This window comes from Acinonyx jubatus, chromosome B2 (assembly GCF_027475565.1).
Source record: "Acinonyx jubatus isolate Ajub_Pintada_27869175 chromosome B2, VMU_Ajub_asm_v1.0, whole genome shotgun sequence".
NCBI lineage: Eukaryota > Metazoa > Chordata > Mammalia > Carnivora > Felidae > Acinonyx > Acinonyx jubatus.
The window spans coordinates 7,545,392-7,571,845 of NC_069385.1; the positions used below are offsets into that span (position 1 = coordinate 7,545,392).

General features: G+C 52.0%; 1 protein-coding gene across 6 annotated transcripts in view; it reads left to right on the top strand.

Moving 5' to 3' along the window:
• AGPAT4 (1-acylglycerol-3-phosphate O-acyltransferase 4) overlaps positions 1-26,454 on the top strand; it is a 126,165-nt gene that overhangs the window by 82,198 nt on the left and 17,513 nt on the right. For 4 of the 6 annotated variants that reach the window (XM_015083256.3, XM_015083257.3, XM_053222014.1 and 1 more), the window contains one exon: positions 13,919-14,088. The exons of the other annotated variants lie outside the window; for them this stretch is intronic. In XM_015083256.3, coding sequence (XP_014938742.1) covers positions 13,919-14,088 — 170 coding nt within the window. The remainder of the gene's footprint in view (positions 1-13,918; positions 14,089-26,454) is intronic. 6 annotated transcript variants of the gene reach the window in all.

The following is a 26,454-nucleotide window of genomic DNA, read 5'->3' on the forward strand; positions in this document are numbered from 1 at the left end:
GCCACCTCTGGAAATTTAAAAAACACATTTTAGTCATAGCTCAAGGATATAAAAGAGCCCAGAGGCATATGAACCTCCCATCGCTAAGCGGAAGGCACAGAGACCAGTTAGTTCACAAGTCAAGGGCACTTCAGTTTGGGGTCTGGAGTAGCTCTCCAAAGGAGGGAGCTTTGATGGGGTCTTGAAGGGCACTAGGATTTGGATCAGGTAAAAAGAGAGGTGTCTGTGTATCCAGGGTTGGATGGAGGAGACAGGTAAGAGTCTATTGCCCTTGAGAGTCTGCTGTCAGCCAGACCCTTTGCAAAGTGTTGATAAATCCCCATTTCTCTTGGTGGTTCTGTTCTGGGGGAAAGCCTGGAGGATTTCCTCCCAACCCACCCTGCAATGCCCAGACCTGGCAGAGAAAGCACTTAACAAGACTTATTTGATCAAGGTCGGAAACCTCGTCCACAGCCAATAACCATTAACAAGAAGTCACCTGGCTTTTATGTACCACTGACCTGAGAGCTTCGCCACGGCCTACTGGTGGCCTTGTCCCCACTTTAGACATCAGGAGACTGAGATGGGGGGCAGAGCTCCCCAAAGTCACTCTGCTGAGAAGGGGTGAAACTCAGGGGTCCGACCTCCATGGACTGACCCCCATGTGGCCTCAAGGCCTGGGAACTTGACTCAGGGATAGCGTGAACAGCGGAACAGCCGAGATTTTGCGAGCGAACTGCTACTCCACGGAGCAAGCAAGGGAGAGCAGAGCAGTGACGGCTTTCACACTCGGAGAACTTTAGACCTTTTCATCGCTTAACAGAGTGGCATTGAAATGCAAACTATTTTCAAATTGTACTTTAATCTTCATCTCCTTCAGAAATGAAAAAAACAAATCCATTTGCGGGGATGGTCTACATTTTACCGATGGGTATCTTCATAAGATTTTCGTCTTTGTGTCTTTCTCCTTGTTGCGTCTAGAGAGGCGGCAGTGAATGCTTGAGGCAGGACTAAGGTGTTTGGGGGAATGCCCTTGACCCTGGACTCAGTGCTTCCTGGACATACTCTTCTATGGAAGAGGGAACTTGTTTCCTTTTGCTTTTTTATTATGGAACATATAAATAAATATGAGTTAGAGGACATAGTGTAAGGATTCCCCATATTCACAGCACCTAGACTTAATTTTTCATCATACTGACATCTATAAAGTGAATCCCAGACCTTGTAGATCATGAAATACCACTCCAGATTATCACAAGGCATGTTTTATAAAGAATAAGGACAACTTTGGGGCACCTAGGTGGCTCAGTCCAACTTTGGCTTAGGTCATGATCTCACAGCCTAGGAGTTCAAACCCCATGTTGGGCTCTGTGCTGACAGCTCAGAGCTTGAAACCTGCTGCAGATTCTGTGTCTTCCTCTCTCTCTCTCTCTCGGCTCCCTGCACTCATGCTTTGTCTCTCTCTCTCTCTCTCTCTCTCTCTCTCAAAAATAAACATTAAAGAAAAAAAATAAGTACACCTTCAAAACGTTATAACCCCAATATTATCGCAACTATCAAAATTAACATTCTCTTAGTATCATGTTATACCATCTAGATTCAGATTTCTCCAATGGCTTCCAAGCTGTCTTTAGTTGTTTTTGTTTTTGTAACGTTTGGAGTGTTGAAATCAGGACTTGAATAAGGTCCATATACTGCATTTGGTTGTTATGTCTAGAAGTCTTTCTTATGTTAGAACAGACCCCTCTCACCCTTTTTTCCCTTCTTCTTGCCTCTGCCCTGTGGAAGGTCCCACATTCTGAGTGTGTGAGTGCTCATGGGGGTGGGGATTTACCTGCTCCTCCCTCCCTGGTAACTGGGAGTCGGGCACAGACGCTCCATGGATCCAGGCTCCGCGTTGTGCAAGAGAACATTTCGCGGCAGGGCTGCTTTTCCTCCCTGTGGGCAGTTTATAGAGAACAAAATCCAGGTGCTAATGGTGCTCGCTAATCCTGAGCTATCGCTGCTTCCAGACCTAGTGAAGTTCAATTTCTTGTCCTGCCAAGCACTGGAAGGCGTTGAAACCTAACGTGGTGACTGAGCAGGAAAGTGTTTTAAGGAGAATGACCAGCAGCATTTGGGAGAGAAGAGGTGGGGCAGGGCCTGGGGACAGAGTGGCTTGTGGCGCCAGGGGAGGGGGAGGCTTGAAGGCCAAGGTGGGATAGCACCATTACCACTGCATGGGTCCAAGCCAGGACTGCAGGATCCCTTCACTTGACAAATACGTCCCAACCCCCGCCCCCGTTCCCCCACCATCCGCACCTCCCTCCCTGCCCCATGTTTCCCAGCTCGTGCACCCCAGCTACTCAGGCGAAACCTCAGAATCTCTCCCTGACCGTCTCTCCTCCTGCACCCCATCCAGCCCATCCACAGACCCTGTCTGCTCCACCTGCTGGAACCCAACTCACTTCCACATGTCCGCCGCCCTCTGCCCTCTCCCTGGCTGATCACACGGCCCGCTCTCTGGTCTCCACCCTGAACCTAATGACATTATTCCCCCCACAGCAGCCTGTCACCTCTTAACTGTGTTCCCAGCTGTAGGCACTGGAAACGCCCCTGTGGACAAAACCAGCCCCTCGTCTGGCAGGGGTCACCTTCTAGCAGCTCACGTTCAATTAGGTCACGGCGTGCTTCAGGCTAAACTCCCGCGACAGCCAGAGAGGCCTCCTGTGAGCACCCCCACTGGAAGATCAGCCTTGCCCCCCTCTCAACAGCCCCCTGCTGTCCCCACGGCACTGACAGCCACCTTCTAAGTCACGTGTTTCTGTGGGCGTGCGTTTGTATCTCCCCGGCCGGAATTTGCTTGCTCACTGCCATATCTAAGCACCTCCAACTGTGCTGGATACCCGGTGGGCCCAGGATCTGATGACTGGATAAGTAAGGTCATTCATGTAACCAGGCCTGGAAAATCAGATGGTGGAGATGCCACAGCCCAGTGATCTCTGAGCTGCTTAACTGGAAGGGAGTTTTGAGAAGCCAGACGTCAGGGCACCAGAGTGGTGGGGTGGGGGGTTGGGTTCTAGACCCTTTCTTTCCCTCTCCTCCCATCTGAAGGTTCTGACTGAGGGTGGGAAGCATAGGGCTTCTCCCCAGCTTTTACTACCTCTCTCTCGAGATAGTCATATTTCTTGACATCCTGCCTTTCTGAAAGACTGACCCAGTAACTGGAAGCAGAGTGCTGACTCCACCTGATAAAAAGCTGATTTTTCACCCTTAACATGATTCACTCCACCGTTCATACTGTGAAGTCTTGTGACGTTCGTACTTGTGAAGTCCGTGAGGCACTCTCAGTCCACCTCTAGCTCAAAATCCATTACCCAATCCCCTCTTCTTCATCTGGAAGGCTCTGCGTACTGTGGGGAAGGAAACAGCACCCCCCTCACCTTGCGCGGTTCAGGCATGTTTTCACGGCCCCTCATCGCCCTCCCGCTCAAGGCTTCAGGAGGAAGTTACCGTGTGGCAACATTACCTTCTTACGATCTGGGCTCCAAGAACATACCAGGTCAAGTCCGTTTCCTCCGTACCTTGCCAAGGGCAAAGCCTGCCTGGAAACAGGCACTTCCTTTCCGGGGACCGGGAGAGGGACGGTGATGCAGGAGGGTGTGTTGTCGAAAGTAAGTGGCTTCGCACGATGCCGCTTCTACCAGATCAGTTTCTATCAGACGCGTGCCGCGGGGCTTCTCAAACTTCCCTCGTTCTCCCCGACAGTGTCTTTCTAGACGCTGTTTTCCTCAGCGGCCCCATGAGATGGCGGCAGCACGGGTGTACCGTGTGTGTCTTTCTGGGCGTCTGGCCTCGGCGTCATCCGATGACCCGGACACAGAAGTGGGAAAAGCCGGGCTGACTCTGGGGCGTGGACGCAAGTGTGGCGAGCGCACTGGGCTCCCCGCGTGGTGTCGTGGGAAGGCGGCGGGAAAGCTGGCTGTGGCAGAAAGGCGCCCGCCGCCGAGCTCACGGGAAGTGGCTCAGAACAAACCACAAGCAAGTGCCCAAATGAGTGGGGCACACTTAGCATCAGGAAGTTAGGGAGACCTGGCTCCGTGGCCTTGGATCTGAGACTTCACAGAAATATGGGCACGCCCTGAGCCTGGAAGGACGGAGAGACCTGGTGGGAAGTCAGGAGTGGGGAAGGAGGGGAAGGGGAGTGTGGGAGGAGCCGGCTCCAGCCAGTTTGCAGCTGGTTGGGCCCGGCTGTGAGTGAGGAGGACGAGGAGGAGGGGGTAGGCGGCTGCACTTCGAGCCTGGAGGGGGACGGGGACCAGCATGTAGGGTCTGCTCTCAGATCAGAAACCCCAGCAGCTGCGCCGGGCGCACGTGGTTACGGAACTTCACTCGCTCTACCGTCCCCGGGCCCACGCGCTCGGCCCTTGACCCTGGGCGTGCCGCTCAGCACCTGCTCAGCGGCCAGACCCCCTGGGCGCCACAGCCCAGACAAAACCTCCCTGTTTCCTCAGCTCCCAGTAAATCTTCAGTTTCATATTTTTATTCGAATTTTTGCCCGGGGCCCAGAGAGTGCGGGCGGGCGCCTGCGACTTGATGAATGGCTTCCAGGTGAAGGGCACAGGACAGGTGCACCAGAGAATGTCGCCGTCTCCTCCCAGGCCCCAGTGCCACGTGGCTGGGGCAGAGGCGTGTCCCCCACCCGCCTTCCGTACAGGATGGAGACACAACAGCACATCATGCACCAGACGCTTCAGAGTTTTGTTTTTGCCTTTTGGGGTCCTTTGAAGACGAGAAGGTTTAAGTTTTAACCTTAATTATTATCAAATTATAAAAACGGTTATAAACCCATAATTGTATATACTTAGTTTATAGATTACACATCATTATGGATGTGATTGTACAATTTTTTAAATTAGATAAAGTTAATTAGAAAACTACTATTTCCCTTTGTAGCATCTCTCCCCCGTGTCCGGATGCGGGGGAGGCTGTATTGTTGACGCAAGTTGGAACAATGAGCTCTGCTCAACAGGGTGGATTTCAGGGCCCTTTCTGCAGCCAGTTTGCCTCTCGTGTGTGATGAGAACTCCGCTCAGCACCCCCACCAGAGCGGAGTCAGGTGGGCTCAGCATCGGCTGTGTCCGGAGGGATGTCGAGACTGAGGACGGGGTGACTGGGGATGACAGATGGAGGGGCGGTCTGCACATGGACACTCAGCCTGGGGGGTTGCTCATCTCTTAACTGGCTGTTTTTCCGCTATCTCTTAATTACGTCTTTGGTCCTCAGGGCTGTCTGGTCGCTGGTCAGAGTGAGACGCCGGAGAAGAGCCGTGTGCCGGCTGCAGGTTAAATGCTTTAAATACTTGAGTGTATTTCACCTTCACCAGAAGCCCTGAGTTGATTATCTTATAGATAAGGAATGACCACCGTCTGCCTGAGGCCAGGGTTGACCTTCCACCGTAATCTTCCTCTTATCCGCCCCCCTCCCCAAATGCTCTCTTTCTTTCCCCTACGCCACCCCTTATAATCACGGCTTTTAGTGTCTGTGCAACCTCGGAGGGGCCTTGCAGGCACCGGTGTCCCCAGCTCTGGGTTCAACACCCGGCAGGCTCACGTCCCCGCTCTGGGAGCGTGGCCGGCTGCCTTGCCCCACCGTTTCCCTGTCCTCACCGGCAAGATGGGGGCAGGGACAGTGGCTCTCCAGGATGCTGTGAGCTAAGTCAGTGCATGCTACTTCTTACCCTTCTTCCCAGACAGGAAAATAGGCGCCTCCCCTCCTACCCCACTTTTCCTTTTGTCCATCTAACTTCTTGTTTCCCACCTGCGGTTAAGCGGAACGGCGCCGCAGCAAACAGAATAGACGTAAATCTGTGCTCCGGACCGTCTGTCTCTATAGCCACCTGGCATTGGTGCTTCCATCGGCCCCTGAGATCCTAGACCGCAGATGGGGTTTTGCGGTGAAAGTCACTTCTTGCGCCCCAGGCCCCTCCTGGCCGTCGCCTCGCAGAACTGGGAATTGGCCCCCACTGGTTCTCCAAATGGAGTTTGTAAAACTGGCCCCAGTGGTGGGCAGAGGCAGGTATGGCCCCAAGTGTAGATTCCAGGGGTGGTAGGGGAGGGGCAGAGAGAGAGAGAGAGAAAGAATCCCAAGGAGGCTCCTGGCTGTCAGTGTGGAGCCTGGCGTGGGGCTTAATGTCACCAACCGAACCGAACCGTGAGATCACGTCCTGAGCCCAGACCAAGAGTCGGAGGCTTAACTGACTGAGCCGCCGGGTCACCCCCGGCAAACCAAAAATTTTAGATGGAACGGAAATTTCAAAATTGCTGTATCGTATTGTAGGAACCTTGGCCGCAAATCTTAAGCAAATCTTATCTGTCATAGGTTTCAGACGGCCGAAGGCCCTGCCACTCACAGTGGCCCTGCCACTCACTCCGTGCCTCTGAGGAGAACCAGTGAACTGGGTGTCCCTCCCTCCCACAAGGAATTAACATGCAGCTTGAGGCTGCTGGAGTGGGAGGGAAGGGAATGTGATAAATTGGGTATTGGTTTGCCTAGGGGAGGGGAGGGGAGGGGAGGGAGGGACTGGATGGGGACTGGAGAGGGGAGGCAGGGGATGGGTGGGGACTGGAAAGGGGAGATGGGTGGGGACAGGAGGGGTGGGGAGGGGGTGGGGGGGATGGGTGGGGACTGGAAATGGGGAGGGGATGGGTGGGGACAGGAGGAGTGGGGAGGGGGTGGGAGGGGATGGGTGGGGTCAAGAGAGGGGAGGCAGGGGATGGGTGGGGACTGGAAAGGGGAGATGGGTGGGGACAGGAGGAGTGGGGAGGGGGTGGGAGGGGATGGGTGGGGTCAGGAGAGGGGAGGCAGGGGATGGGTGGGGACTGGAAAGGGGAGATGGGTGGGGACAGGAGGGGTGGGGGGGATGGGTGGGGACTGGAAATGGGGAGGGGATGGGTGGGGACAGGAGGAGTGGGGAGGGGGTGGGAGGGGTTGGGTGGGGTCAGGAGAGGGGAGGCAGGGGATGGGTGGGGACTGGAAAGGGGAGGGGATGGGTGGGGACAGGAGGGGTGGGGGAGGGGGTGGGAGGGGATGGGTGAGGAGGGAAAGAGCTTGGGGAGGAACCGGTTTTGGTGCGAAGGTGAGGAGTGAGGCCCTGCAGATCCAGAGGAAACTCATGTTTCTCCCTCTCCCTTTTCAAAGGGGCTTTCACTGCAGGTGAGGGGCGTGCCTCCCTTCCTCCTGTGTCCCCTGCATCTATTCCGTCGTCTGCCTTGAACAAACACTGATATCTCCATTTAGATTTATTCTGAGGTCAGAGCAAAGGGGCTTGAGGATTGGGGCTGGGGCTGGGGCGGGGCGGGACCCACAAAACCCAGCGCTGTCTGCATTGATGATGATATGGGAACGTTCTCGAGGACCTAGGACCGAGACCGACAGGAGAAGGTACTAAGGACAGAACCCAGACAGAGTGTGAGTCCAGAAGTCTCTGCACCCACTGAACTTCAGCCAGTGTGGTGAGGAAGCTCCTGGCTGGGCCACAGCAGAGCCTCTCCACCCCTCGCCCCATGTCCCAGGATTGCAGGGCCTGCTGTCACCCTAGCATCTCGGCCACCGCAGAGGCCACAGAAAAACGTGTGGAGTCCCCAACCTAAGGCAGTGCCACCCGATAGAAGGATTTCAGGGACGGAATGGAGAGGACTCTTCCTTGGGGGAAGGGCAGCAAAGAAGAGGGAGGGACCCGCCCGCCTGCACCCCCGGGTCCCTTCTTAGATCAGTGAAGGAAGTTTTTTCATGCCACCGATATAGCCCGATTATTCTAACCTACAGCGAAATGTGCCCAACCAGCAGGCCTCAGGAAGAGCCGGGAGGGAGGTGGCTCCGGTGGTCTGAGGACGCTATGTGGGGGTGGCTCATGGTCTCTGTGTGACTCGTGGTCTCCATGCGACTCGCTGCAGCCACCTTCCGTCGCACGTGGGTCCACTCGTCGCTCACTTTTTCCAGAGTGCAGGTACGGGCTGATCAAGGAGACACAGGCGGCATCACCTAAAGGCCCTAGTTACTGAGGTGCTCCATGGGGACATCACTGAGGGACAATAGTGGCTTCTCCACGCTCCAAAGTTTTCTGCTGGTCTTTGCCTTTTCTGTCTCGTGGCCATTAGTACTACCAGGCCCCCCATGGATGACCCAGCCTCAGGGGGGTGACCTCCTTGGCTCACCAAACAATCAGGAGCCTGGAGGTTAGCAGGTCTGTCTGGATGTTTTCTTTACCTGCAGCACCTGACCTTGGAAGAGTCAAATCCCAGCCACCTTCCCAAGTGACTTTCCTGGGCAGGGGCCCCAGTGGTCCTGTTCCCTTGTGCCTTCCTACAGTCTGCTCGTGGTCGGTGATATGTGGGGCAGTAGCCTGAGTGGACATGTCCACGGAGAGACCCTGCACTCGCTCACCCTCATGGCCAAGATATGGCCACCGAGTATGGAAGAGCGGGTCCTGGGGAGGCCCTGGGAACCTCCAAACTGCTGGCCATTTGCTGGCCTGGTTTCCTTCCTTCCAGCATCTTCCCACCGAGAGAGCCCTCTCAGGACACCGCTGCAGCCTCTAGGCTCTTGTCTGGGGCTGGCAGAGGAGCTCCCCTTCCCCCTTCTGCTTCGGTTTTGATGTGATGCATTGTTTTAATTCCGAGCTGCACTATTTTTCAATTAACTACTCAGTTATTGGCTCCAGTTCTCGTGAAGCAAAAACTTCCATTGCTTTTTTTCCTTCTGATTGCTCAATGAGGGTTGGTTTGGATACACAAACAAGAAGGTCAGTGCTTTGGGGGCAAAGACCTCATTTTGCATCTCTTATATTTGCCCTGGTAGTATTTGTTGTTGCCCCCTGGCCTCGTAATGCTAGCTGATGGGCCTGCAAATCCCAACAGTTGACAAGTGATTTTTCCCCCCGTTTTCTCATGGGCGTCATTGGCACCACTCACCTGTCCAGGGTCGTTTGGAGGGAGAGGGTCAGAGCAATCCCAAGATCTGCTGCCATCCTGGGCAGATGGTGAGAGCCCGCGAGACAGGCCATTGAGGGAGCTGCTGGCAGACCTCCCAGGATCCTGCGCCCTGAGCCGCCAGAAACCCTGACATTCAACACGCCATAGGGCAGAGTGCATCTAGCTCGAGTGACCGATGTCCCTCCCCCCCCTCCCATGGGAGCAGTCCACCAGGCAGGTGCTCTCGGGGCTGCCTGGCAGTTGGCTGGGAAACCGCAGAGCCAGGCCCTGACCCACAGCGCCGAGAGCAGCCACACCAGAGGGTGAATGAAACCTCGCTCTGGGAGGTATTTGTAAGTTGCGTGTAGTTATTCACATGGCACATCTCACTAAAACATCAACTGCTGAGTCATTCGACTAAAGGTTTTTGCGCACCTACCAGGGTGGGTACTGGGACAAGGGTGGCGGAGACACGAAGAGGAAGGGACGCGGGTGCTGCCTGGAGGGTGTTGCGAGGTAACTGACAAGAATCGCCCCATACTCTGTGGGAATTCGTGTTGAAGGACACGCGTGGTCCCAGACTACTAGGCGCTCCACTGTTAGCCCAGACAGGTAGGAAACGGACCGCCTCCCATCTTGGTGATTCAAGCGCAGATTGGTAGGATCTTTTTGGAAGGCAATTTGGAAATACCCATAAAATTTGAAAATATGCGTACTCTTCAACCCATAATTCTACTTTTGTGTATACCTATGCTGGAGAAATACTTTCACAAATATTTTTTTTCTAAAACATGCATTTTCAAGGGTGTTTATTGCCGTATCTGTAACAGTAAAAATGCTAATCAGTAGCAGAATGGCTAAATAAATCGTGGTATATCCATAGCATGAACAGCACAGCTGTTATGTTACCCTTTATGAAATTGTCATTCTGGTTATTTTTGACCTAAAACAAATGGCAGTTTCATATATTGAACAGAAATCCCTGTGCCTGTGTTTATCTTCAAAATGGGGATAATAATAGTGCCTCCTACTCTCATAGAATTAATGTGAGGATTTCATGCAATACCACGTGCAAAGCCCTTGGGACAGTCCCCAGCACATGGCTGGAGCCCAACAAATGTGTGCTAATATCACTATGTATACGTATCAACATGGAAAGATTCAAAATACACCCTTTGGAGAAAATCACTCTATTTACATTTTTACAAAGGCGGATGAAATATGAACCCATTTGTGGGTGGGAAACACATGAGCCAGTGTGTGTGCGTCGTTGAGTAAATGCCTAGGAACGGGACTAGAAGGCTTCCTTCCAAACTCTTCCTCGAGGTGAACCCTGGAGAAGGGAGCAGGAGGGGGAAGGGGAGGGAGCCGCTGGGAGATAAGGCAGCCGCCTGTTCAGGGACTGGTCTCGGGGACCGTCCTTATTCCACCGTGGGGCGGGGCGGGCTGTCTCTGCAGCTGGGGGTGTCATCTCTGCGGCTCATGTTGGAGCCTGAAACCCCAAGGGCAGGCGATCAAGGCGTGGTGGATGTAAGTTGGGGAGATCAAGGGGTTGGAACCCCCAAGTGCAACCCAAAGCCTTAGGAGGGCTTGCGTCAGCGAGGGGACACCCAGAACCTGGCCCAGGAGTCAGACGAGCTGGGGGCGGGGCGGGGGGAGGGGCAGTTGGAGACCCAGCTCTGATGCTGCCTCAGGCGGAAGAGGTGAATCAGCAGGTCTGCAGCCCTGTGTGTGTGTGTGTGTGTGTGTGTGTGTGTGTGTGTTACAGAATGCCGCTTTGTCCCCTCCACCTGCCAGACCTCCCAAGAGTGTTTGTGGCCCCCCCCAACTGGAAACAAACCAAACAAGGGAGTCTGGGAGATGTAGTCCAGCCTAGCCTAAGGGACAGGCCACCAGGCCATCAAGGGGGAAATGTTACGTTTTCCTCTATATACATCTGGATTTTTAAATTCTCTTACAGTGTGACCCTAAAAATGTATTTATTATGAATGAAAAAAAAATCTGAAAGCCCTTGGTGAAAAAAAAAAAAACAAGGAAAGAAAACTCTTCCTCCCAGTGAGATCTAACATTTGGATTTCTTGCTAACGGCTAACGGCGTCCTGAGAATCTATTTCTCCTCTGCTACCCGCCTGGCCTGGCCGCGGCCACCATCGCCTCCTCCCTGGGCGACTGCACTCACCTCCTAACTGCTTCTGGCCGACTCTCTCAGTCTGGTCCCCCTTCAGCCAGAGTGCGCTTTTCAAAATGCAAATTAGATGCTGCTGTGCGCCTGTTTAAAAATGCTCCAGTGGCTTCTCATTGCTTTCATTATGAAGCCATAAATCACAGCTCCCCACTCTGGTCCAGAAGTCGTTGTAACCCTCTCCCTCTGTCTCTCTCCCCCCACCTCTTCCCTCTTGCCTTTAGTGGTTGCAGAGCCTTGTGGGTGCAGAGCCATCAAGTTACCATGCAGATTACAGTAGTTCATGGCTGGCTACTGGCTGACCACCTACTGTGCGCAGCATTTGCTAGGTGCCTTGACGATGTCATCTGATTAAATACCCACGGCATGGGGTACAGGCTAAAAGCTTTTCCTGTGCCCAGTTTACAGACAAACACACCGAGACTTAGGGACAGAGAAACGAGCGAGGGGCAAGCGGCACCACTGGGATTGGAGTCTGGAGTGTCTGACCCCCATACCCATGAGCGTGATGTTCAGAACCATCCATCCTGGGGACAAGTCTTTCCTTCCCTGTCACACCACCTCGCGAGTGGGTAACGGGCTTTCCCTGGGGCAGTCGGCTCTGGGAGGGTAGGCATCTGAGCCATGTCTCCAATGCCCCGCATAGAACTCGCGCACAGTAGGTCACTGGTGTTTGTTGAAAGCGTGAGTGTGCTGGCGCCGTGCTGGGTTCTGGATTGCCACTAGGGTTATTAGACCCCAACGATGCAGTCCTTGCTCCCAGGGTTTGTGCTGTGGAGTAGGGGAGCTGGTCTCATGCTCTGTCACTAAGTCCCGGCAGGGTGCAGGGGGGCGGCACATGTGAATCAGCCCAGCCTGGCCCCCAGTAGGGAGGTGTGGAGCCCAGAGAGCCAATCAGGGGGTATTTGCAGAATGGCCGTGGGATGCGAGTCACAGAACTGGAACAACAGCCTTATCTCGCAGACTCCCACGTAGTTCTGCTTTTGGGGGCTTATCTGTGCTCCGTGGCCAGTAATGGGGTAGATTGGTCCTGCCCACCCAAGCTCTTAGAAGAAATCAGCGCAGCAATATAAGCTCCTCCTACCCAGTGGTAAACAACTGTCCTTTGTCCTGGGTGGTGCTGCCCGGCCCTCCCGCCCTCCCTAAACACTTACCTTCGTTCTGACTTGCTGTGTTAGGTCCCACTGATGTCATTGCCTGTGGGACAACTGACCGGGGACTTGGCATTTTCTCAGCTCTGAGGACTAGGCAGACACTTTTCATTACAAGTAAGGGGAGCCGGTCAGTTTGTCTGTCATGAGAGTGCTGGATCCTGAGTGGTTGGTTTGTTGGGAACTTCCTGTGTACTGTGCGTGGATCGGCCACTGTGTGCTGTATTCTTTAATCCTCACGGAATTCATTCTAAAGAGTAGGGCACTGAGGCACCAGGAGGCTCACTTGTCCAAAGCCCCACAGTGCTCACTGCTTAGAAACTAGCCTGTAATGCCTTCTAGAGAGTTCTAGGGCTCCAGTTAGAAAGCATCAGTCTCCAGCCTCAAGGAGAAAGGTTTCCAAGGGCAGCCACTGACGCCCTTAAAACATGAGGTGTGCCTCCAGTCAAGACTGCACCTGCTCATGTGTGCGTGTGTGTGCGTGTGTGTGTAGGGGGTGGGTGAGGAGTGAGTCTTCGTTAGATGCGTACCCCACTAACTGGTGATAAACAGGGCTATGGCCTTGGGGCACAGGCCTCACATACCACCCATCCACCTGCTGAACACCTTCAACTTTCAAAATTCATTTTAAAGCTTCCATGTAGTAGATAGAGTCTTAATCCCCAACGTGCAACTATTTTTCTGAGCCATTTCTACCATCGAGGCAGGCTTTTCCTGAGGCAGCCAGGTTGGAAAGGGGTCACCAGGAATAAAGCTATCACTGAAGAATAAAGCCAAATTGGTCATTATTGCCTGGGGCGGGGGGAGGGGGAAGGACTTCTCTATTTTCACAAGCTCCTTCCTGTAGAGAAGATTTGAACAGTTTCACTGAGGCCTGCAGTACGATGGCTCTAATGTATCCTGGCTTCCTGACACCATGGGTCTTCATTATTTCAGGTGCACACAAGCATCGTGAATGGGAGAGAGAAATTAGGTATTTAGTGTTCTTTGATGGAGTTTATAAGAATCCCGATTAGGGGCGCCTGGGTGGCTCAGTCGGTTGGGCGTCCGACTTCGGCTCGGGTCATGATCTCACGGTTCGTGAGTTCGAGCCCTGCGTCGGGCTCTGTGCTGACAGCTCGGAGCCTGGAGCCTGCTTCGGAATCTGTGACTCCCCCCCCTCTCTCTGTCCCCTCCCCAGCTCATGCTCTGTCTCTGTCTCTCAAAAAATAATTAAACGTTAAAAAAAAAATTAAAAAAAAAAAAAGAATCCCAAGTAGTCATTTTGCAGGCTTTTAAGAATTCTGTGCATCATCTCACGCTGCCTTTCAGAGCGCTGGAAACACGAGGGCAGGCATTCTTGATGGATTCTGGCTTTCTGATTTACTTCTCCCCAAGGTACTTAATCAAGGAATGCAAGCAACTCATTTGGCTTCTCAACGCTTCCTCTCCTTCCCCGGACACTGTTGTGAAGTCTTCCTTGTTTTCCTTCTGCTTCTAAGCCATTTCAAGGACAGGGGTCTGGGCTGAAATGATCTAGAACGTGACCTCTAGAAGTTGCTTTCTGCCCCAGCCGGGAGGGTAGAGCCTTGCTCCTGCCCGGCCCGGTAGAACCAAGCCTTGGTCACCAAGGACGCGTGAAATAAACGTCTGTCTGTTGTTGTGGTTTGTTCCAGAGCTGGTGATGTTGCTGGAGTGGTGGTCGGGCACGGAATGCATCATCCATACAGACCCCCAGGCCTACCCCAAGTACGGAAAGGAAAATGCCATCGTGGTTCTGAACCACAAGTTTGAGATTGACTTTCTCTGTGGTTGGAGCCTGGCCGAACGCTTTGGGGTGTTAGGGGTAAGTTGGATTCACATTTTTCCGCCTCACACACTTCCCTTGTTCAACACCATGACTTGCCTTTTTCTCTCAACCACTCAGGATTGCAGAAGCATTAACAGTTTCTACCTGATGAAATGTTCTTAACCAATTGCTTTTCATTCCTGCTTGGAGTCAAGATGAAATTCTTCTTCTTTTTTTTTTTTTTTTTGAGTTATTTTTTTATTAAGAGAGAGAGAGAGAGAGAGAGAGAGACCCCCAAGCAGGCTCTGCACAGTCAGCACAGGGCTGGACCCCACGAACCGTGAGATCACGATTGGGCTGAAACCAAGAGTCAGATGCTTAACCGACTGAGCCACTCGGGTGCCCCAAGATGAACATCTTCTAATGACCGACAGTGATATTTATTCAGCGACGACTGTGTGCTAGGTATTTCATATACCGTGAGTTTATTTGCTCCTTATAGAAACATTTATGAATAGATGATATATGCCCTCCCCTTTTTAACAACCTAAGTGACAGAGGGTTTAAATGATCTGCTCAAGCTCACAGACCTATCAAGTGGATTTGGACTCGGGCTCCTCTGGTTTGAGGCCCCGTCGCGCCCTTCGTCTCTGCGCTCCGCTGCTTTCCCGGCTACCGGCCAGGAGTCATTCCAGGGTGCACCTTCCCCTCTGTGGGCTTCAGCACGCTGGGTCCCCAAGCCAGAGAGTTTCAATGTCAGAGTTGAGAATAAATACGAACTTCTGTTTCCCGCCCCCAAGTAGTTTGACTTCTTGCACGCCTTTGGGACTGGGTTTTCTGGGTTGACTTTCATCATCTTGAAAACATCGCGTTGTGTAGTCACGCCCAGATCCGATCAGCGAATTTGAGCTGTCTAGGTGCTTAGGCTGAGCCGTCCCGACCGGGATGACGGGTGGCGGCCTGGGGCGAGGAAGGGCCGGGACAGCTTGAGCGCGAACTCGGGGCTCCTGTTTAGCCCTGTCTGCGGGGAACAACGCCTGCAGACAGACGGGGTGTCTGCTCACATTGTTTTTGGACGAGGGAGAGAAAATGATAGTGTTCAGAGGGGCGGAGATTGAAGCCTGGGAGGCTGGCGGGGCTGATGGGTCCACGTGTCTGACTCGGTGGGGAGGCCGCCTGGGTCTAGTCCCCGATGTGCCTGCGGAGTCTCAGAGACGCCAGCAGCACTTGGGGGGGCCCTGTGACTGACTATTTGGGAAGACCCTTCGTGAAGGAGGACTGCACTGCACGGATTACATTTTGTATCTGCGTTTAAGACATTGATGCACTTTTAAATTGGGGGCAGAAGGAGAGAGAAGGAAATGTGTTTAGAATCAAGTCCCATTCATGTCTTTGGGACAAAGGAGACTCCTTCGTAGGCACTGAAACCATCAAAAGGCAGGCAAGGTCTTTAGCAGTTTTTCAAGAGATAGAAACAGTGTGTTCCTTCACCATTGCCACCTTAAGACTTCGAGAAAGCTGGGTTGCCTATGAGCGAGTCACGGAAGGGATTTCTAGGAAAGGGACAGGCCTTCCGGCCAACGGTTTTCTCCTTTGTTTTCCTATTTATTCTTCCAGTTCTGACTTGGTATCTATGCGCACACGGGTGTTAAATATGTTTTCAGGAACAAGACCAAACACTTTAGCATCTGCCTTTCTCTGTTTCGGGCTCCTGGTCTCAGCTACAGTTCTGTGCTTTGATTCTCTGCGAGAGGAGACCACCCCCTAACGTGTCACAATCCGAACCCCATCACGGAGATGAATGGTCATGACAGGGTCCTTCTTCTGCCTTGGGAGAAAGGGTGCCTAGTCTCTCTGCGTCCTGACTGCTAGAACGTTCTTTCTACTGCCTCCGAGCTAGACTTCCTGGCGTGCCAGCGTCCCCCCAGGCCCGGGACTCCGGGTGTGGTTGAGGGACAGTTGGTGTGTTCTAGACTTCCCGAGGCTTTGGGGGTATTCCTGCTCAGGATGTGAACATGCATATGATCTGGGTGGCACCATCCAGTTCACGTCGTACCCTTGTAGCTCGATGACCACCAGCTCTTTCCGGGTACTTATTCACTGGATTTTGCTATTTCTAATTCTTAGGACATTGTCATTATTTACACTCCGTAAACTCCCAAAGCCTCAGTTTGGCTAAATCATTTGTCCCAGGAGCGTAACTAGTACATCTGATTTCAGAGCTCTGCTCTTCTCCCCCAATGGTGGTAGGGGAAGAGACGCAGGGGCCCTGGGGACGCTGGAGCCTTTGCATCAGAAAATGACCAGGGCCACCTGAGGACAGGGACCAGGCTGGAGCACAGTGGTAAGAGTGCTGATGGCTGGAAGGTTATTAACAGGACACCCCCATCTGGCCAACAGCACAGGGACTTCTCGCCTCCAGCTGTGACTCTGTAAACGGATACTCTGTCCGTCGGGTTTCCTTCCTTACTGTTGAAAACTGAGCAGTCAGGGTTGCCTGTGAGGGGGGTGTGAGCCCCGGCATCAGAGACTGTTCTAGGAGCTCGCAGGTTTCGGAGGCTGCCTGGCTGTGAAGCAGGTTGAAGCCTCAGCCTGGGGTGAAGAATGTCCCATTCTCACTGGAATTGGGGAGCCCTACTCAGTGGGGCCTCAGCTTCCGGGAGCCCCGGAGTCCTCGCTGGGACGGGAGGGAGAGTACAGCCGGGGACGGGAGGTGGCCGCCTTCCCCTGTCCTCCAGCACTGAGCACCGGCCTGTGGTGTGGCTGCACTTTCCAAGGTCGCCTCGTGCCGGCCAGGTACCTGGTGCCAGGAGAGCGTGATGGAGGAGTCAGCGACCCTTGTCGGGGTCGGGGGTTGGGCCAAGTCAGGGGGAAGCCGCCAGACTCTTCTCCCCGGGGACCGCCCTGTCTGTGCTGCAGGGGACAGTTCACATCCACACGTGCTGCTCGAGCAGCCGAGGTCCAGGCAGCGGCCGTGATGCCAGATGAGCCGCTTGGCCTCTTTCCAAAGTGGCACGTTTATTCCACCCTTCAGCGGCCACAGAGCAGCGTCTTGTTACGTTAATTGTTCAGCAGTGCCCTTTGGCCTTAAATCACCTGCCCCCCAAAATAAATGACTGAATAAACAACACGTGACAGCGAGATCCTTCTGGAGTCTAAGGAGCTCCAGAGCTTCTTAGAGAAGCTTCTTAGAGAAGAAGGGACAAGACGGAGTTCCTGAGGGGGCAGTTTTCACCTGCCTGTGCAACTGCCCACGAGGATGTGCGTTCATAGTGAAGCCGTGAAATTTGCCGAAATTCTTGAGAATGGGGTCACTAAATATGAAATTGGTTTTGGGGGGAAAGGGGTGGGATTTTCTTAAAAAGGAAAAAGACTTGTCGCCTTTTATAAGCATCTGCGGACCCACACAGTCATCCCAGTGGCCTATTCTCCCCTCAGAGCTGGCTCTTCGTGGCACAGGCCAGGGTTACAGCAAAGGCTCCGGTTATGACTTTGAAGAATACACACGCTTCCCTCCTGCCTGGGGACGGGCGTGGCCCATGGACAGTTAAGAGCGTGAATCACTGAAGCGTCCAGCAAAAATACAATGCAGAGGGGCCGGGTTTCCGAAGCTTCCGGAAGCTTCTCTTTCTGTCCCAGCAAAATACATACGTGTCACTTCATAGTGGCCCTGGCAGGTCACCCCAGGTCATATTTGTTGGGTCTTTGAGCGACACCAGGTGCCTGGTGAGCGTTCCATACACAGAAGCGGCTATGGTCAATATTTACCTGCTGGGTAGGTGTGGCCTGTAGGTTAACGTGGAGGCCGACTGGGATATTGTTCTTTAGATTGTTAACGAGCCCAGATCTGTTCTATCTGTGGCAGTGAGACAAGTCACCAAACACAGCAGCTTAAAACAGTGAACACGTATTGGCTCAGCCCATGTGCTCTGGGATCCAGGCACAGCTCAGCTGAGGGTCCCGGCAAGGGTCTCTCGGGAGGTTGTACTCAAGCTGCCGGCCAGGGTGGTGGTCTCATCGGAAGGCTCGCCGTGCGGTGACCTGCCTCCACCCTTGTCCCTGTGTTTGTTGCCAGGCCTGACCCCTCCCCTGAGCTTCTTCTCCGCTTTCCCCTGGACGTGGCCACTGGCTTACCCCAGGGGGAGCTGTCCCGGAGAGAGCAGGAAAAGGCCCCCGACACAGCACCCACGGCCTTTTTGTGACCGAAACCCCGAAGTGGCATCATCACTTGGTCATGTCGTATCTGTCCGAGGTGAGCAGATGAGTCCAGCCCACCCTCCAGGAAGTAGGGTGGGTTACAGGAGAGCTTCGATACCAGGAGGCCAGTGTAGACCAGTGGCCACCGAGGCCAGTGTAGACCCTGCCACCACACCACGGCAGGACATCTGCTCTCAGACCTCACATAAACATAATATATGATAGCTCAGCCTGAGAACAGATCGAATTTCTGTTGCGTTTCTTCATATAGGGGGAAGTAGAAGGAGAGTAGTAGAATCATTACCCTAAGCAGAGGGCACCCTGCTGTCCCTCACAAAGCTCTCAGGATGGCAATGACAACTACCGTGGGGAGGGGTTTCAATATTTTCACAACCGATGTAACATTCTGGTGCCTACCAGCACATGGGCTGTGGGGCCCCTGGGACACAGGGGACTTCCAGAAGGTGATAGCAATGGACCAAGGCCTCAAGGGCATGATTTGAGGAGCCACGGGAGATGCAGATGAAGGGATGATCATAGAGGTGGGGAGGTGCCTAAAGGGAGACCCTGAGAGATCGGCCCCCGTCTGCCAGGCGTCACGCCCCTCTTCGCCGTCTGGGCGTGGCCAGAAGTACGTATTAGTTTTCCCACTTATGTCACGGGCCGCCAGCTCAAGGCCACTGTGGGCTGCTTTCAGACTTACTGAGGCAAGTCAGAAAGAAGGGTGTGGGCAGGCTGCTGCCATTTTGGCGGACCCATCTGGGCCGAGGTGGGGGCCTGCACGGCTCCGGGTTAACATGGCCAGCAGATGTCATAAAGCCCTAGGAAATCACTCAGGGGCTGAAACCAAGAACGGAACCCAAAGTGTTGGTGTCCCGATTTAATTTTGCCAAGACATTTGTGGTCCGTAACATTGAATATGGTTCTCTCTGTGAAAGGTTGACACGTATCTGAAAACCAGCATTTCTCCATGTTTGATTACAAAAAGGAGCACTTTTGTCACTAGAGGTTTCCTGTAGGAAAAATACCAACGCACATTTGTTTAGAAAGGCTGCATGACTGTTGTTACCTATAAACCTCCGTCAACTATAACATTCCTTCAAATCGTAGGTTTCCTGGGTCTTGTGTTCCAACGTGTAAGACTTAGTAGGAAAGGGGACACTTTGAGAGATGAATCCATGCCTTCTGTGCTCAGATATCAAGAGCAATTGTTTCTTTTTCCCTCTACTTACTCCAGAACAGTTCTCTCCTAAGGGTGGCAGGGGAGACACAGATGTATAGGGAAAACAAAACAAAACAAACAAAACAAAAAACAAAACACACAGAAAAACCCGATGTCTTAGAGTCCCACAGATTGGGACTTGGAACCCTGACTCTTGCATTTACCAGTTGCACGACCTTGGGGAGGTTATCTGACTTTTCTGAACCGCAGTTAATAATTCCCACTTATGTGGTGTTGTAAGGGCTTAGCAAATATATAGGGCTTAATGGATATATGCCTCGGATTAATGAGTATAAGTAAAATACTTAGTTCAAGTGCCTTGCACAAAGTAGGCGTGCAGTAATTACTAGTTTCCTTAACCCTAATTAGTTTCCTTTCATTGAATGTTTTCATCTTACGAGAAGGAGGAAAGGGTATGGAAGACAGAAGAGAGAACAAAGGTTTTACGAAGTGGGCTTTGGCTGGTGCTAGACCCCCAGGCAACTGACACCTCCCCCATCCCATCATTTTTGTGCAATGCAAAGTGCGGTTGTATTCGCTCTCTCTTGGTTTCTTCATACATGGCAGTCAAGTTCCTTTTGGCCCCAGAGAGATTGGAAGTTTCTAGATGGGGAGAAACGTTTTGTTTTCCTTCCCATCAGATACACCTGCAGCTATGGTTTATCAGCTCCTTTAGGGTGGGTTTGCACCACGCTCAATGCCAGTATCACACGGTGTGAGGGAAGCATGCTCCCCCCCCCCCCGCCCCACCCTCAGGGGCTTGATCAGCAGCCTCCATATTGCACTCGGGTACCACCCACTATACTAAGAGTGGGCAGGGGTGCCACTTTTTGCCGCTAAGTATTGACCTATCGGGCCAGGCATGCGGGGATCTGGCATGACACAGATAAGGAGACCGAGAGAATAGTGATGAGGGGAGGCCCCTTACAACCCGGGGGGCCTCATGACTCACTGGCTAAGGACACAAGCCAGCAGCTCCGTGGAAATACAGATATGCACCTTGAGTTCTTAACTGAGTATATTCCTGGCCATGTTAGCATACACTTTATTTTTAAAAGCGTAGTGCCGAGTTCGACACACCAAGGTCTTTTTTTTATTAAACAGGATCCTCTGGCAATGTCTTTAACAAGCCAGGATTGGATTACACCAACCGATCGTAAATCCAGACTTGTTTAAGCAGCCCTACCATGGGGCTTCCTCCCTGCTCTTCACATAGCCCTCAGCAGACCTCCCAAGCCGGTGATGGGAACCAGCTCTGACTGTGCTGGGCCCCAGTAACTGCTCCCTCTTTGTCACGCCCGTGTCCTAAGGTGCTCGGGGCCCTCCATGCCCCCATCTTCCCTGTGCCTCTTCAATGGCTTATCAAACACCTGCTGGTGACAAGAGGTTGGCGGTATAGCTGTCCTGTTACCTTCTGCCCTTGCGGAGCGCTGGTCCCCCAGCCCCGCCCCTGGATTTCTAGTGCTCTGTCTTTCCATCTGGCCAGGCCCGGGGCCACCTGGGGCAGGACTCAGGAGGGCCATTCAGAATAGAGGATGGGAAGGGGACACATGGATCTGTGCTCAGGAAAGAGGAGCAGGGCATTGCGTGGCGGGGGGAGGGGGGGCTCCTCTCTCATCTGCTTTACCGGGAGCCCTGATCCGCTGAGCAGAGTCAAGTGTGATAAATACCCAATGCCCGAGAGTTTACTTTGCCTGCAAATGCCCTTTCCTTCCCCACTCCGCATCTGCGCACCAGGCAAACTAAGGAGAGCTTTGGGTTTGGTAAGGGCAGGGATGTAGACTGGGGAGGGGGGACAGAGGGCGGGAGGAGATGCTATGAAGAGCTTTGAGTATCGTGCTCCACCTGGATAAATGGCGCACGTTTATTTCCGGTCGAAGAGAGACGAATTCTCAGAGAGTGCTTTTGTGTCTTGTTTGTTTTGTGCATTTCCCTGTGGCTGTGACTAATTGTGGAACAGTGTTCATTTTGTTTTCAGACTCTCCGGAGATTTTTCTGGTAGGGCAAGGTCCCCAGCATTTTCTTTTTTAGCATCAGAGAAGGGAGACAGCAAGAGAAGGGAATGAGGGCAAGCAGAATGAGGCCACATGTACGTTACCCCAGTTGGCACGAACGGAGTCTCACCTTTTGACGTGCACACGCGTGCGCACACGCACATACACACACGCCCGGCTCATTGTTTTGAGCTCTAGTCTTATCTCCTGCCTTTTATTGTAGTGAGAGACTTACATTTCAGAGACACGTTCCAGCCCCGTCTCTTCCACTCTTGCACCGATCTCTTTTGCCAGAGAGCACGTGTGCTCCACTCGTTCGCAGAGTGGCGCAGGTAACACAGAAGTTGGTAGCTTTCTGTTTCTCTCCTCCCACGACACTTTGAGCGTCTCAAGGCCGTGGGTAACCTTATTCATCTCTGTGTCCCCAGCACCTGTCACAGTGCCCAGTACAAAGGAGGTATTTAACAGACACTTGTTGCATAGACAGAACAGAATAGGGTTTTTTTCAATGTTTTTTTAAAATGTTTATTTATGTTTGAGAGCGAGAAAGACAGGGTGCGAGTAGAGGCGGGGCAGAGAGAGAGGGAGACACAGAATCGGAAGCAGGCTCCACTCTCTGACCTGTCAGCACAGAGCCTGAGACGCGGGGCTCGAACTCACAGACCGCGAGATCATGACCCGAGCTGAAGTTGGCCTCTCAACCGACTGAGCCACCCAGGCGCCCCAACAGAACAGTCTAGATGGTAAAGTCCACACGTCAAAAAAGAGGCTGTGCCGTCGGCTGACTTTCTAGCCCTCTGCAGAGATGGGGCCTCACTCACAGTCAAGAAAACATTCAAAGGGTTGAAGTGTGGATGTTTTAGCCGGCTTTCAGAGTTCCACTTAAGATACCCCAGCCGGGTATTTCATATATTTAATAGAAATACGTGACCTTGGGTGAATCCAAATGACTGACTGGTGACTGTGCTGGTAAACCTCCAGGAACGCCCATGTGCTTGGAAACCAGGAAGAGATATTTACACAAACAACACATTGACCAGGGACCATCCTACTGACTAGCGTTAGTCCCTAATCGTGTTTTTGGAGCGGTCGGAGGAGGCGGGGGTGCCGTGGAAAGAAAGGATGCCCTACCTGTTCCAACCGTCCTACAAACCCAGTCATCGACACTTCATAGTTTCATCTTACCAGTCGGCGGGTGGCCATGTTGGAGAAAGCCCTTAGCTAGAAAGCCCTGATTCTGCTCAGTTTTCATCACAGAGGCTGTGGAGCTGAGAAAAGTCAGGCAAGGGCCACACGGTCTCAGGGTTGGAATGGACCAGATCTCGGTGTATCTTCAAAGCAGTTCTTTCTGGCACCACGCAGTGTCTGCACAGGGGTCGACCAGTTGGCTGGAGGTGCTGAAGGGGGTTGTGGGGCTGGCTGCTTCCCTGAGCTATTGGGTGGTCCCAACTAGGTTATGAGCCGATTGATTAGATTATTGGGCAGCTGTAGTAAGATGGTTCTCTCTCACACGCACACACTCTCTCTGACACAACACTCTCTATATACACACACACTCTCTCACACACACACACAATCACTCTCATACACACACCGTCTTTCTCACACAAACACACACATATAGATACATACTTTCACACATACTCTCTCTCTACACACACCATCTCTCTCTCTCTCTCACACACACACTCAAAAGTTTCATAAACTGCAGAACACGATATCACGTCAGCGACTCCCAACAGCTACTAGAAACAGCCAGGTCCTTGCTGTTGTGGATTCCTCATAGGAAGTTGTGCTTCCTATGAACATTTTTGATTTTCCAGATATGCTAGTGTCTAGAGGGGCCTGTGGTAAATCTAACTCCTCTGTAAATCCTCTCAGGTCTACCCTCAAAATAAACCCAGAGTCAACAAAATTGGTATTGTTTTTTGTACAGTGTCTTTCCTGAAGACGTTACTGTCCACACACAGAAGCCCTTGCGTGGCCTGGGAGGGTCATGATAGTGATGGCACATTGAGTTTCCGGGAGGACCGTAAGCACACTGAGGAGAAAGTTTCTAGTCTCTTGGTCTGAAATGAGCGAAGTTGGGTAAATCTCTTCGCACACGGCCTCTCAGGGAGCCCTGTAATAACCGCAGCCTTTCGCTATTACCATATGCTGAAGCATGGTTTCAGAAATGGGGGGAATAAAAAAGGACGTTTCGCCACTGTGCTTACTCTGTGGTGATAATAACAGCTATACGTTATTGAACACCCATGGTCAGGTTCTCACCTCGGCACTTTTGTGTATGCTTCCATGTGGTATTCAGTCTTTACAACAGCATGTCGCGGTAAGTATGACTTTCCTCAGAAGACGGCTGGGAATACTGAGGCTCGGGAAGGTTAAGTATCTGGACCAAAGTCACACGGCCGAGCCGTGGTAGAGCCTGGCCGAAACCAGGACTGATGTCAACGCTTTCCAAATCCTGTTATCCTTGCCAAGGAAAGGAAATCAAATAAAGTTGCTTTGATTTGAAAGGCAAAAGTTTCTACCTTAATATTTTAAAACAGTTCTTATATCAGGTAAACATAGCATCAAGGCCTAGGCCCAATGATAACATCCAGAACTTTAAGGCTGAAAGATGTATTAATTCCCCATAAAAACAGAAATACCTCCTCTGTCCCTTTTGATCATCACCAAATGGGCTGCTTTGATCCAGTCTCACTTAAGTGGTTGAAATGTGCCGATGTCAAGAACTTCCCAAAATGGTAGTTGTTATTAACACTGCAAAATATTTTGTTGGTGAAAGAAAACAGGAAAATATAATAAAATAATAAAATCGGGGGTCGCCTGGTGGCTCAGTTGGTTAAGCATCTGACTCTTGGGATTCAGCTCAGGTCATGATCTCATGATTTGTGGGTTCAAGCCCCATGTGGGGCTCTGCACTGACAGCTCAGAGCCTGCTTGGGATTCCCTCTCTCTCTCTCTCTCTCTCTCTCTCTCTCCCCCTCTCTCTCTCTGCCCCTCCCCTGCTCTCTTTCGCTCTCAAAAAAAAAAAAAAAAAAATCACTTCAGATTTGACCACCCGCCTCTAGCTACTGTTATTTTTTACTGTTTTACTTTTTTCATGGAGTCATAATCAGGCTCAGCTTTCATTCCAGACCTTTTAAAAATTTGGTAACATATAATAAGCATTTCCCCAGCTATTAAATTATCTGTAGAAAACAAGTTTTAGTGGCTCTAAATCAAAGGTTGGCAGACTTTGTAATTGGAGGGACAGTGAATATTTTAGGCTTTATGGACCATGTTGCCTCTGTCACAGCTATTCAACTCAGCTGTCGCAGTGTGAAGGAAGCCATAGCGGTGCGTACCCAAAGGAGAGTGGTTGTGTCCCAATAAAACTTTATTTATAAAAGCATATGGTGGAGCCGCTTTGGCCCACGGGCTACAGTAACTGCTCTATACTATCATATTAGGCACTGTATATACAGTCTGCCATATATACCACAATTCATCGAGCCCTTCTAGTGTGGGGCACTTAGATGGTTCGCGGTGTTCTAACACAGTAGGACAGTGATGGACATATAGACTCTTGAGCTCCCCTCTTTGGTCTACACATAGATCCTACATCACTGTCAAAGTTCATTGCCTTTTAGCAGTAGGTTACCAAAGGCCCACTTGCGTCTGGTGGGATAGAACCATTAATAGGAAATGCCCCTGAGAGTACTTTCCCCGCCAGACAGCCGTTGTGATTGACAGCATGGGGCCACTCACCTTCCTAGCCCCAGTGGCTGCTACCTTATAGAACATGATCCCCTTCTCTGTTATAGAACAGATCATGTTTTAGAATCCCTTCACATTGACACAAGGTATTTTGGGGATGAGTTCAAGGATACGTAATTTTTGTAAGTAGTCCTAACCTACCAAGAAGGTAAGTTTAGTTCATCGGGGAGGATTTTCTCTCTTGTTTCCATCTCACAGGCTGTGAGTAGGGAGGTAACAGGAAACAGAGAGCATGAGAACATTCCTGTCAATAGGAGGAGGCTGAGGGAAGGGAGGCAGGGCCTCCCACGACCTGAAAGCTGGCAGTGGACAGACCCGGTGGACTGTTAAATGGCTCCTGTGGGCAGAGTGATGATCCCCAAGGCCATTTGCTTTTGCGTTCTGAGTGACAGGCACTTCCTTCTCAGTCCTAGTGTGAGAGAACACAAGTCAGGATAATTCGTTCACGCTTTTAGGATTTAAAGCAACCCCATGTTGAAAAGAAAAAAAAGCTGACCATAGGAAAGATTCTCACCAGTAATGTGATTGATGCTCTGTCACAGGCCCTCGTCAGCTGGAGATGTACGGAAACCCTGACCCAGGGGCTTTGGCCTTGGAGACATTCTGCCACCTCAGAGGAGAGCAGGGCTGTAGCCAGATGCCTCCTGGGCTGGCCCAGCGGCCCCAGTGGCCTCAGCATTTCTAGGCTGTTGTCTCAGGGCCACAACATGATGGTCAAAGCCATGATACACTTGGCAACTATGTTCACGGCAGAAAAAGAGCCGGGCCTCCTGGCCATCTCTCTTTTTGTCGTGGAGCAAAAGCTTCCAGAAGCCCCAGAACATGGGCACCATGACCTCTGAGCCACCTTGCCAGAACTGGGTCAGTGCGCACACTAAGCTGAGGGATGCAGGAGGGGACACCAGGCTGGTATAGCGGTTAGCAATGTGACTCTGGGCTAGCTACTTCACATCTCTGAGCCTCAGTTTGATTATCTATAAAATGGGGCTATTTCTCTTGATTTCAAATTGAATAGAATTTATATAAGTGCACAGCCCATGCCTGGCACACAGCGGTCCCCCCTCCCCCCCGCCCACGTACAGCGAGTTCTCTGACCCACTGTCAGAGAACTCAGGGTTAGGGTTAGGACTGGCCTCTTAGGTCCTCGGGGGACAGGCCCCGGATCTTATGGCTTGGTTCTCTTCGAGATAACTTGCATGTTGGGTTTGTGAGAATAACAAAAGCAAAACCCATCAAAACATAGAGACA